Source organism: Thermobia domestica, chromosome 2 (assembly GCF_964235325.1).
Source record: "Thermobia domestica chromosome 2, izTheDome1.hap1.1, whole genome shotgun sequence".
Taxonomy (NCBI): Eukaryota; Metazoa; Arthropoda; class Insecta; order Zygentoma; family Lepismatidae; genus Thermobia; species Thermobia domestica.
In genome coordinates this window covers 117996879-118009330 of record NC_137455.1, presented here as the reverse complement: position 1 = coordinate 118009330, position 12452 = coordinate 117996879, and the positions used below count along the sequence as shown (strand labels likewise).

The following is a 12452-nucleotide window of genomic DNA, read 5'->3' as shown; positions in this document are numbered from 1 at the left end:
ATATCGATCACCATTAAAACCGAAAGTGATTGATTTCTACCGCTTCTGGTGTGAGTAGGTGATTAATAGAGAAGATGGTACCTATTCTTTGAACGCTAAATCAGCTCAAAAAACGTTTATCGTTATCACTTATTCTTTGAAATTGAAGTCATTCGGTTTTATGTCCCATGCTTGCGCCAGATAATCTAAATGAGACAGTGATAATAACGAAAAATTGTGGAATGAAGAAAGTAGAAGGAAATGGGAAAAATCCCGGGAAAACCCATGCACACAGTGTTTGTCCACCAAAACCTCCACTTGACGAGCTGCAGTTAAACCAGGAACTCCACACAACATAGGTGAACGCTCTACCACTGAGACTGCGGAACCTTTCTCTTAAACATTTTTTGCTGTGTGTAGTGCGATATTGAAACTCATGACGAATATTTATTACGGTTTTTATTCTATAGCAATCGATAAAATCAGAAGTAGTTAATTTCTGCTACTTTCGGTGTGAATACAGTGTTAAGAGAGATGATGGAGACTATTGTTAGCACTAAATCGATTCCTAAAAAACTTTTCTCTCGCTCTCTTATATTTTTGCTAATTTTTGCTATATAGAGCAATAGTGAAACCGGAAGTTGTAGTAGATTTCTATTCTTCCAATTTTAATACAGAGTTAAGCATGGAAACGAAATGTATTTTTGGGACGCTTAATTGATTGCAAAAACCGCTTCTCTCTATCTGTTACCATTTTTGTTATATAGTGATCAACGTAAAAACCGAGAATGCTTGATTTCTACCACTTTCGGTTTAAATATCGCGTCCGAAAACGAAGTTGGTTCCTAACTTTTGACACTCTACATCCTGACGAAATTTAGAGGTGATCCATCAAGTAGTTCGTAAGATTTTTTTGTCTCCCAAACATAAGGTCGGACACACAGACAGGGTAAATAAGTAAAGGAGTTTTGGTAAACCAAAATCCTTGATAAAATTAGTATTGGCTTTGAGAAGAAAACGATGTAGGAAAATTTTTGCTAAAATTTCTTGAATTAGTCAACAGTATCGAGTTTAAAACCTCGTGCATTGCCAAACAGAGCAGAGAATAATCTGCCCAGCAAAGATATAGCAATATGGCAAATTTCTTGCACAATACAGCGTTTGAATTGGATATTTTTGTGTAGTTCTAATATGACTCCTTCTAAAGTTTTACGCATTACTTTCTCTTAAATCGTGTTCAAATCTTAGTCTTCCTTTTCTCATATTTCGAGATTTGCAACTAAGAAATGAAGTTTATTTCGACTTTTCTTCAGGTAGATGATTTCGCTTATATTCGAGCGTAAATTTATCTTCGAAAGTTGTAACAAGAAATCTGAAATGCCATGTATACCTGTATTTTGATGGAGATTGACCCCTCATCTGGAATATAACCTGGTATCAAACGTGCAAATACCTCTTCTTGGAAACAACTAAAGATGCTTATATATCTGCCAAAATATATATCTTCGTTAAGTCGAATTTGAGCAGTATTTATTGGATTTAAAATAGAATATTACTAGTATTATAATTTTGTACACACTCGTAAATTCTGCTTTACAGGTTCTGAAGTAACACGGTAGGCTGCCAAAGTAATAAGATATTCTGAAAGAAGTTGCTGTAGTAACAGACGAATGCAAACGTACAGTATACTTTGAAAATTCAAAGTATATTTGTTCAGTTCTAACTAACGAACATATTCAACAAAATTCATCTGTTTTTCTCAGTGCCCTTTCATGGATAACGCGCGTTGGCCTCGGATACAAACCAGAATAGTAATTTCAATTAATTGTAAGCAGTAAGTCCTGTCGTAAATGTTCTCGTTGTTCAAAAGGAATAAATCTCCAGTCAACCGAATCGAGTCAGAATTACTTCGAGAGGCCTTAGCTATTAGTAGATAGTGTGGAAATGAAATAATAATAATAATAATAATAATAATAATAATAAAAATAATAATAATAATAATAATAATAATAATATATTTATTTTAGTGCCATGAACAGCCAGATAGCAAAAATACAGCACTTAGTCATAGAACTAAGGGTTATAACACACATCTTATATTCCTTTTAATATTCATTATATTCCTAATAATAATAATAATAATAATAATAATAATAATAATAATAATAATAATAATAATAATAATAATAATTTTTATTATTATTATTATTATTATTATTATTATTATTATTATTATTATTATTATTATTATTATTATTATTATTATTATTTTAACGTCCCACTGTTATGCTCTTCAAGCTAAAGGAGACGGGATAGAATCCTGTCGAATAAAGAAGAGGACTTCTAAGCTACTTTTAAAATCACTTTATATTTAAAAGCTTGAATTATTAAAAATATCTGTAAAACATATATAATACAGACTATTTACCGTAGATTTGAGGCTGAAGGCGGGGAGGGGGGAGTAGAGGGATTTCAAGAGGAAGTCGCTTCCTTTTCATCTTTTTATAAACGCGACTGTAGAAGATGGACAAAATATGTCAACCATTTGGCGGGTTCTTCGAAAGGATTTTTAAGTTATCACCTAGTGTGTTACTTCGGAATCGGTAAATACAATTTCATTAGTAATCTTGAAATATATTTCTTGCACTACAACTGAAGTACATTCTAACTTCAGACACTTAAATAATAACATGTTTGTGTTCCAAAATACGGAATTGAGTGGCATATTTGCTGCTAAAAAGAGATCCAACATAAATGTGTACCAAAAAATATATAAAACTACTGTATATTCTGAAATAAGGGAAAAAAGTGTTCCTTTCTTTCATATAGATGTAATTAGTGTATAATTTAAGTCAAGATGAGTATTAAGAATGCCATCTGAAGACTTTTTGACTACACAAAGAAAAGTGTCATTATGTGCAAATTTAACTGGATCGTACTTACGTGAGTACATGTTCTTACAATTATGTAGTCAGAAGGAACGTTCTTATAAAACGATGATAGTTATATAAAGAAAGAAAGAAAAGAAAAACAGGATTTGGATTAACATAGTTAGTTCTTAGTACAGTGTTAGTGTAAAAGTTTCTAGTTTCAGTTACACCTTTCTGATAATTAGTGTGGAGTCAAGTTGTTAATGTGATATAGCCATAAATGTGTAATACTGAGGTACACTCATGTCCAAAATTATTGTCGCATGTCTATAAATATGTTGTTGTAGGAATATAATTTGATAATGAATTCGCGCGGTATTTCTTATGATGTTAGTATCTGTATAATCGGCAAGTACATGTTTGTGGCAAATTTCATATCAAAAGAGCAGTAAATAGGCACAATAAAACGAAAATAAAACTTTCTTGTCCTTTCAGCAACATTTTGTTTTACTCATTCTAATTTTGTATTTATAATTCTCTTCCTGTGAAATTTAGCACAAACTTTTACCGATTATACATATAGTATTAGTATTAAATGTATCCTGCAAAATCATTATCAAATTATATGTTTACAAGAAGATAGTTATAGATATGCGACAATCATTTTGGACATGAGTGTACATAGCCGCAGTTTTCATGGTCTCTGGCTAAATCTAAATTTACGTGTTCAAATCACATGAGGGTCACTAAAATAGCAACTAAACGTAACTTGATATATTTATATTACGTAATAATCTACAGAAGATCATATACATATCAAGTCACATATCAAGTCACCGAATCAGGAACGCTACTGCTATTTGGGAAATGACGGTAGCGTCTGCTGTCGTGAACAATAGTGTGTTTAAAGGTGTAGATGTAGCGTCGTCAAATGGTGCCAAAATTAAGCCGTTAATGGGAAGGGTATTTCATAGCTCTTTCCCATGCTCTTTTTCTCGTGCATACACATAGTGAAACAGTGCCAGGATAATAGGTTCACATTCGGGGTGATGATAAAATAATCATATTGAATAGTTAATTCATGTGTATGCCAAATTTAGCCCTTAACAGTGTGTCTACATAAAATCAGATTTGTTAACAATATTGATTTAAACAGTTAAAAATATCGAAACCCTACAATTTAGAATGTTTTAGTAATAGTATGGTAAGTCTTTACAAAATATTTGAAGCTTTTAATCTTCGATTTCTACAAAGCGTAACAAACCTTAAAATATTCTTTTTACATTCGAGCGGCACGTAAATGAAGAAAGCATGTGATAATGAAAATAAATTCATAAATAAATAAAATCACTATTTTAACGGATTTACAGGTTCCGTGGTTCGTACATACCAAAAAAGTTGTTTACGGATGCCCTTCGTCTGACGTCTGTCCGTATTTGCAGAGTACGTGGTTACGTTGTTCAACATAACAAGACAAAATCTTAAACTTATAATAGCTTCCCGTAAAAGGAACGCAAATATGCTCTTACTTGTTCAACTGGAAATCGTTGTTTCCATTACAGCCACGAGTCTTTTTCACTTGAAGAATAGAAACAACCCTCTAAAGATGTTTTTTTTTCTTTCTTTTGTGTTTGTGTATCATCTATTCTGTAATTTTGTAAATGGTAGTTGAGATTTCTAGATCCTCTTTTAATTAAGCCAGTGAGAAAATGCTTCTCACACCATAAACCCATGGAAAATATGTGCAGACACTGTAAAACAGTATTAAAGCCAAATGCCTAGGCAGCTCATAAACGTAAAATCAAAGAGTCATCATCCTATCATCTTCTAGAAAAAAAGTGGCCACGAAAGGATTAATTTTTCTTTCCTTTTTTTCCTTTTTCCCGTCCCTGTGTAATAAAACCTTTATCAAATGTATTTATATAGTGTACTTAATTTTTGGTGTGTGTTTAGGTTTTTAGTTCCTCTATTATTATTATTATTTGAAATTATTTACACTATATAAAATTACGTGATTATAAACTCTTTGTTCATTATTGTTAAGCAGTTCATTTTCAGATCAAAAAAAAAAAAAAAAAAAGTATGTAACGTGTGTTTTCTGTGTTTTTGTAAACAGACATTTAGAACCAAATATTTCATGCTGTAAGCGATTGCTACGAGTTGTGTGGTGAAATATAGAAATTAATTCACTTACCAGAATTGTATTTCTTTCCTTTTCTCTCTCTCTCTCTCTCTTTTTTAATTCTGAGAGAAGGTACGATTGTTATGGTAAGTATACAGACAAACAGAAAATATAGAATACTTTCGTTATTTTATTAAAAATACACAAATAAGAACAATATAAAATTTATGATTTTCAATATCAACATAGTTTTAAGTCATGAAAAAGAAGCATGAAGGATGAAAATACGAACAATATAATAACCTGTCATGTAGTGTACATGTCAAGAGATGAATAATCTGGAAAAAGAAAATGATACGGGCACTGTTTCTGCACGTTCTGGAGATGTAGACATTGATAAATTGTAACACATTGGCAAGTTCCATGGTTCCGCGGATAATTCATGGTTGTATAATGGTAGGACATTGTGGTCAACAAAACAGTAGTAGACGTTGGAAAGTCTCATCACATTATAATTAATGGTAGATGTAATATACAATGACTGCTACTGAATTAGGCACATCTACCTAATACTGTATCGGTCTCCCTCTTGGTTTAAGAACTGCCGTGTCAAGATAATGACTTGACCATCTTCAGGATGTCGACTGAAAGTATTGCAAGCCATACGACCTCCACAGTGGTCCACTGCTGGTCTATGTTCAGTGGTGGGGGCTGTCTGTTTCGAACAGTTCTTTCCCACATCCCACAAATATTCAGCTGGATTCTATTTGGACTCCGGATGGGCCATTGCATTTACTGGAAGTTGGTAGAATGTTACTCGAACCACTCTGTTGTTGTCCAGAGCCTGTGAGCTAGACAGTTGTCTTGCATGATAATACCTGTCCCGTTGACATGAATCATGGTCTTGAATAGGTGTACGTGGTCCTACAGAATTTCCATATATCGTTTGCCATTCAGGAATCCTCTTAGGCAGACTAACGATCTCAATGATGTCCAACTGAAAACACCCCAGGCCGTAATAGACCCCCATCACCTTCCACTGTACCAACCTGTCATGCGGTATCAATAGTTTCATTCTGTTGTCGCCAGATTCGGACTCTTGCATCACCGCGATGCAATCGAAATTGGGACTCATCACTCGAGTTTATCCGTTTCCACTGTTCCGTGGTCCAATCCCTGTGCCCTCGAGCCCATGCAAGGCGTTTAGTCCGATGCCGACTTGTGAGCAGAGGCGCTCGGGTTGGTTTATTGCTTCAGAAGCCAAGGCGATGGAGGGAACGTTGAACTGTTCATGCACTAACACTTTGGATGAAACTCTCAATTTAGCTGGGATGTGGTTTGCAACAGAATTTGGTTCATACTGGTTCGTACGATAAGACTCAGCCCGCGTAGTCCACGTTCATTGAGGGTGCACTGACCTTTTCGGTGTGACTGGTTCCCGGATGTCTTCCCTGCATTTGCATAATTTGACACACTCTTGCAACTGTAGTACACGAGAACTCCAGTTGATTCACAATCCCTGAAATGGAGTCTGTTTCATAAAGCACAACAGTATGCTCTTGGTCGGATACATCAAAGTCCCGTGCTTGTCTCATTCACTTATCTCGACTATCGCACTTTGCAGCCACAGGTCCTGCCTATTTATTCCCCCAAGGCGAATATTCGTGACAATACATATGTAGCGTAGGAATGCGAGAACTTTAAACATTCAGGTGTGCCTAGTGTAGAGGCACGTTAAAGTGTAGTCCTGATAAATGTAGACCCCAAGTGATTTTGAGCATTAACCTATGTCACTATCGTGACGTATAAAGTCAATGTTTTCTTCAATATTATACATAAATAATGTCAAATAGAAGGGGTTTTATTTATTGATTTATTTATTGTTATTTATTTATTAAGATGGCGTTTGCTTCTTAATTCATGATTAACGTATTACTTTTTTTCAGACTAGTTCTTCTGGCCTACCTCAAATGGCTTCTTTAAGTAGCAGCAATCCGTCTCTTCCAACAGCAGTAGCAACGAGGCCTCAGAGCTTACCAGGCCCGGACCACTTACTTCCGTTAGCTTCAGCCCCTCTTGATCTCAAAGTGACAAGCACTCCAGATAATCAAGTGCGAGAGGATTTTATTGTTCTCGCAAAGGATGGTAAGGATAATATAATATAAGCGGGCGGTTGGAGTTATTAGATTTTTGTGACAAGCGTAAAAAAAATTGCTTCAAGTATTGAACGGAAGATCATATGGTCCAACTAATTAATAAGTTGATGAGGAGCCTTGTAGATTTACAAGGTGGAAAGGCACTAAGTGATGTTTTAATTTGGTTTTACTTGAGTTTAGCATCCCTTTCAGCAGCAAGGCTATATGAGACGTGGACCTATAGCTAAACATGGATCCGAACACGTCAGTTTCCATCATTAAGTGCTGTTGAATTACTGCGATCAATTGATGAAATGTGTAGAAAAAGGAAAGGAAAGTGTTCGTTGATTTATAGGAGGGTGCAGTGGTATAGCAGGAGAGCTGACCTGATTCAAGACCTCCCTCTCTCTTAGCGCAGTGATAATGAAAATGGATTGTAAAATTTTAATAAGCAATGGCACGACAGCTGCTTCTAAATAATGTATATAGAATAATCATAACAATATACAGTACTAGAAAAAAATTACTACAGTATGTTTAACCCTTTTACGATCTTGGGTTTTTGGGATATTTTTTAGACTTTCAGTCAGGCAGCTACTGCATCGTCACTATTTATCGTAGGATCATGGTTCATACTTCATTCTCTTCAAAATAGAGCGGACTTTCAACTGGTACCACTTACATGCCCATACCATATACCAGGAGAGGGAAAAATTGAGGGGAAAGGGGGAAATTCCCTGAAAATATTTTTTGTCACACTTTGGGCACCTCTGGAACGGTTCTATCTGAATGTAGAGATCTGAAAAAATCTGATAAATACTACTCGGTAGACTGAATGTGTGTACCAAATTTCAAGCTTCTTTCTTGTATAGTAAGGGCGGGAAAATATTTATCAATAATCCCCACAATTGCCCCAGATTACCCTAGATAACCTGATCGCAGGTAAAAAAAAATCTGAGACATGGTTCGTCCATGGTCCTAGAATCATGGTTTGTCCATCATTCTCTTCAGAATAGAACTGCCTTTCAAACGGTACCATTCACATATCTCCAGCATGTATCTGAGGCGGAAAATCCCGAAGAAAGGGATCGGGATTTTTTGGTTAAAATATCCTTTTTTTTTAACTTTTTTCCCTCTGGACCCTTCCTATGTTAACGCAGAGATCTGAAAAAAAAATCTGATAAATACTATTCGGTGGAGTGAATGTTTGTGCAAAATTTCATTCTTCTAGGTGCAAAAGTAAGCCTACCATAAAATAATAAAAATAAGCCTAACCAAAATATTTTTTTTCAGAACCTCAGGTAAAAATTTCCTGAGACATCCATATTCATCCTAGGATAATGGTTCGCCCATCATTCTCTTCAGAATAGAATTGCCTTTTAAACGGTGCTACTCACATATCTCCATCGTGTATCTGAAGCGGGAAAATCCCCCCACCAAAAGGGATTTTTTGTCAAAATATCCCTTTTTAATTTTTTTTGCCCTTCTGGAACCCCTCTGTTTTACCGTAGAGATCTGAAAGAATCTGATATAAATACTACTCGTCGGACTGAATGTTTGTGCAAAATTTCAATTTTCTAGGTGCAAAAGTAAGCCCGCCCCCCCCCCCCCCCAAAAAAAATATATCCACAATACCCCAGATTCCCGTATAAAACAGGATCTTGGGTAAAAATTTCCTGAAACATCCCTAATTAGCTTAGTATCATGGTTTGCCTATCGTTCTCTTCAGAATAAAACTGCTTTCAGATGGTACCATTCATGTGTCTCCATCATGTATCTGAGGCGTAAAAATAGCGAGAAAAGAGATTTTTTGGTTAAAATATCTCTTTTTCTTACTTTTTTGCCCCTCTGAAGCCCTCCTGTGCTAATGCAGAGATCTGAAAAAATCTTATAAATACTACTCGGTATACTGAATATTTGTGCAAAATTTCAATCTTCTAGATGCAAAAGTAAGCCCGCAAAAAAATAATGAAAATAGGACTAACAAAAAATATATATATTTTTAAAGTTATGACGTCATCCCGTCCTGTGTCTCGACGCAAGAAGGCATGAAACCGTACGTAACGTGTTCTACAATGCCTCTAGACTTAAAAAAACAAAATAAAACAAAGCAAAAAAAAAAAAAAAAAAAAACGGACGAAAAAGCTCAAATAGGAGAATTATAACGCAAAGTACTATAAAACACCCGTATGGTACAAATTATACCAAAGATCGTAAAAGGGTAAATATATGTTCCTTTCTTTTCCTGAAAACTAGTCTGGTTCAGTGTTATTCGCATTGAGAACGCAACACAATAACACAAACAACCATAAAATAGAAACATATGTGCGCATTTTATTGAAATTGATATTGTAGCACACTGAGTTATTCAGATTGAAAACAAGGAAAGCAAAATTATAAATTGAAAAATTTATATGCAGTTTATATGATCCTTTTTCGACAGTTACAAATATTTTCTGTAGATACCTTTCGAAAAGTAGCGAGTCAGTTATTAATAACAATTTATTAATGGTAGTTCATTTTAGACAGATTTCTTTTATTCTTTTTGGCACATATACATTCTAATTTTGTAGTTAACTACCTCTTGTTAATGAGCTACAAGTGTTTCCCTCGGAGCAAAAGATGTTTTGAGAAAATCTTAAGGGAATTCATATCTCAAAACCTCCGCTACCTTTCGACAAGCCGTCAGGTGCCGATAGTTGACAATTGAGATGGTTAGCTTTAACCTTGAGAATTTTCCGGAATTGCTAAAGCGCTCCACTCATGAAAGGAGCCGATATATCTAATGGTTTTTACCAAAACAGACAGGGTAAACAAATACGCACAACCATTTCCTGAATTCCTGTACGTGCTTTTTCTTACTTACATCTCCCTTCACCAGCCTTTGATCTGGGCAGTATTCTGGCCATTGACCTCCAAGAACAAATAGTGGGAATCCATGCTTCTGTGTCTCCAGTCACAAATAAAGAACATCTGTCCCTCATATGGGAATACGAAAGAATTAAGAAAAATAACAAAACGGTATTTTGCGTGGCCAAGATACGCAGGTAAATTTATCATTATCATCATAGGGTAAACATTATTTCATTTGGCTAACTAACGGAGTAATAAATAACAAATGTCTTATGGGAAAATGCAGGTTTCAAGACGAACCAGGCCAAGATAAGCAGGTGGCCAAGTTGACAGGTTTTACTGTAGTTACAAGTGAGTTCAAGAAGTAGAGTTAAATGTTTTCGCTTTGCAGATGATCTAACTCTTTTGAGATATCTAAATCTAAAATTAACGTGACGAAAAAAAAAAAAAAGTGAAAATGTGAGATGAAGGTATTCGGGGTCGGTGGCATAGTTGATATTGTGAGAGTTACTTTTGTATGATGATCTGTAACTCATCAACTACACCAAATTCACCCCAGGTTAATAGTAAGTCCTGTTCTTTACAACCTCGTTATTTCATAAGTACGCAAGACACAAAAACTCAGACTCAGCGAAATAAATATAAATATTAGAAGAGACCAAGGCAGTAGTAGTTAGAATGAAAGGAAATGTGGGAATTATGAAAGTTCGGAGGAAAAAGTTACAGGTGATAGTTTTTGATATTTAGGTTTCGGTCGGAGAACGAAATCTTTATGAACAAAGAAAGAATTCTATTTTAAGGGCTGCTGAATAGAGTTATAAAATGTTTTGAAGAGAGCATTATACTATATGGAGCATAACACGGGTGTTATGAACCATGCGTGGGAGTAATTTTTCCTTTCCCTCTGTTATAATAGATCACTGAATGTGTGTAAAGCATACATTTTCTAAATCTTTCTCATTTTCTTGGTATCTTGCTTCTTGTTTTATGTATCTAGGCCAATTAGAGCCTGAGCTACGAACATCTGAATGTGACCGTGAAATCTGCATTTATAAAAGGGTACCAATAGTCTTACCTTTAAGAATGGATTTGCTAAGCAATAGATTTAAAAGTACGTATTTTCAGAGTTAGAAGTCAAGTCTCGATTCAAATATATTATGATGACGAGCGTCAGTCTTCCTGTTATGCTTAGAGTTTTAAAAAAGAATCAATAACTTTTTGATTTTTATTCGCGGGCCAGATCCGGTCCACCTGCTACTATTTAACCATCATTGGGTTAGGACAGTGTTTGAGAAGAAATTGTTTTTGAATTTACTTAATAGAAAGTATGGGTGGAGATGAACAAAAGGACTACAATTGGAGGCTCCTGCTTCAAGACTAATATGGTAAGCTGGGATCCATAGTACACATTGCATATAGACACGTCTCAATGTATGGCTTATTAATTGCCAGTGATGACAGAATACTAACAAAGATGATGAGCCTTGAATTTAAAAACAGAACATATGGTACTGTTGTTTGAATAAGTATTCTCCTATTTGTATTCCTTAATGCAGAATAAACTTTCCAGTATTTTGGCTACTTACACGAATAACGTTTAACGAATATTAATGAGGCTTAAAAACGAGTTTGGAAGCAAACGTTGGCAGCAATGAATTGCAAGCGAAATCCATATTGGTAGTTTTAAGAAGGCGGAAAGTTACATCAAGATTGATGGAGAAAATTAATCTTCTGCATAGGTCTGAAAAATGAGAAATAACATCATCAATAGGTAAAAGTATATGGGAGTGCATTTTTCACTATCAATTTAGGGCAAGACTATCTATATCCTTTACATAGAAAGAGAAATTCTTCACTCTAAAACTACATAACTTTATAAGTAAATTCTACTTTTACTAAAACAATAAGCACGCGAAGATCTATCTCAATACACAACGTGTACAGGGTCGGTATTTTAAGTAATGAGAATAAATCCTGAAAACAAAATTTATTACAGATATCACTGCAAACCTTTACTGGTCTTGAAAGTATACTCCTTGAACATCAACAGACTTCTGCAGGCGAGTTTTCCACGTTTCGTACGCTCCCTGAAAGTCAGTAACAGCCTTCAGAGCATGCGTGCAAGCCGCTTTGACAGTATCCAGGGTTCCGTGGTGGTCCTTTGAAAACATTTTTTCACTCTGGGAAAGAGGAAAAGTCTGCAGAGTAAGGTCGGGACTGTAGGGAGGCTGAGGAATCGTTGTGATGCCAGTTTCCGTCAGGTACTCTGTAACCACAAAGCAGGTGTGACATGGTATTGTCATGATGGAGCTTCCAATTGGCGGCAATTTCTCGTCCCATTCGGTTGACCCGTCTCTTCAATCTTTTTAATACTTCTACGTAGAAAGCGCCATTGACTGTTCTTCAGACACAAATTCCGAGTGGACCGCACCTTTCTTGTCGAAAAATACAATCAGCAATGCTTTGATTCTAGGCTTGGATATGCGAGCTTTT

The 12452-nt window shown here is 35.3% G+C and overlaps 1 protein-coding gene across 5 annotated transcripts in view; it reads left to right on the top strand.

Annotated features, from left to right (window-relative positions):
• LOC145674976 (oxysterol-binding protein-related protein 6-like) overlaps positions 1-12452 on the top strand; it is a 172582-nt gene that overhangs the window by 109020 nt on the left and 51110 nt on the right. For all 5 annotated transcript variants that reach the window (XM_081745318.1, XM_081745335.1, XM_081745328.1 and 2 more), the window contains one exon: positions 6918-7116. In XM_081745318.1, the coding sequence (XP_081601444.1) occupies positions 6918-7116 (199 nt within the window). The remainder of the gene's footprint in view (positions 1-6917; positions 7117-12452) is intronic.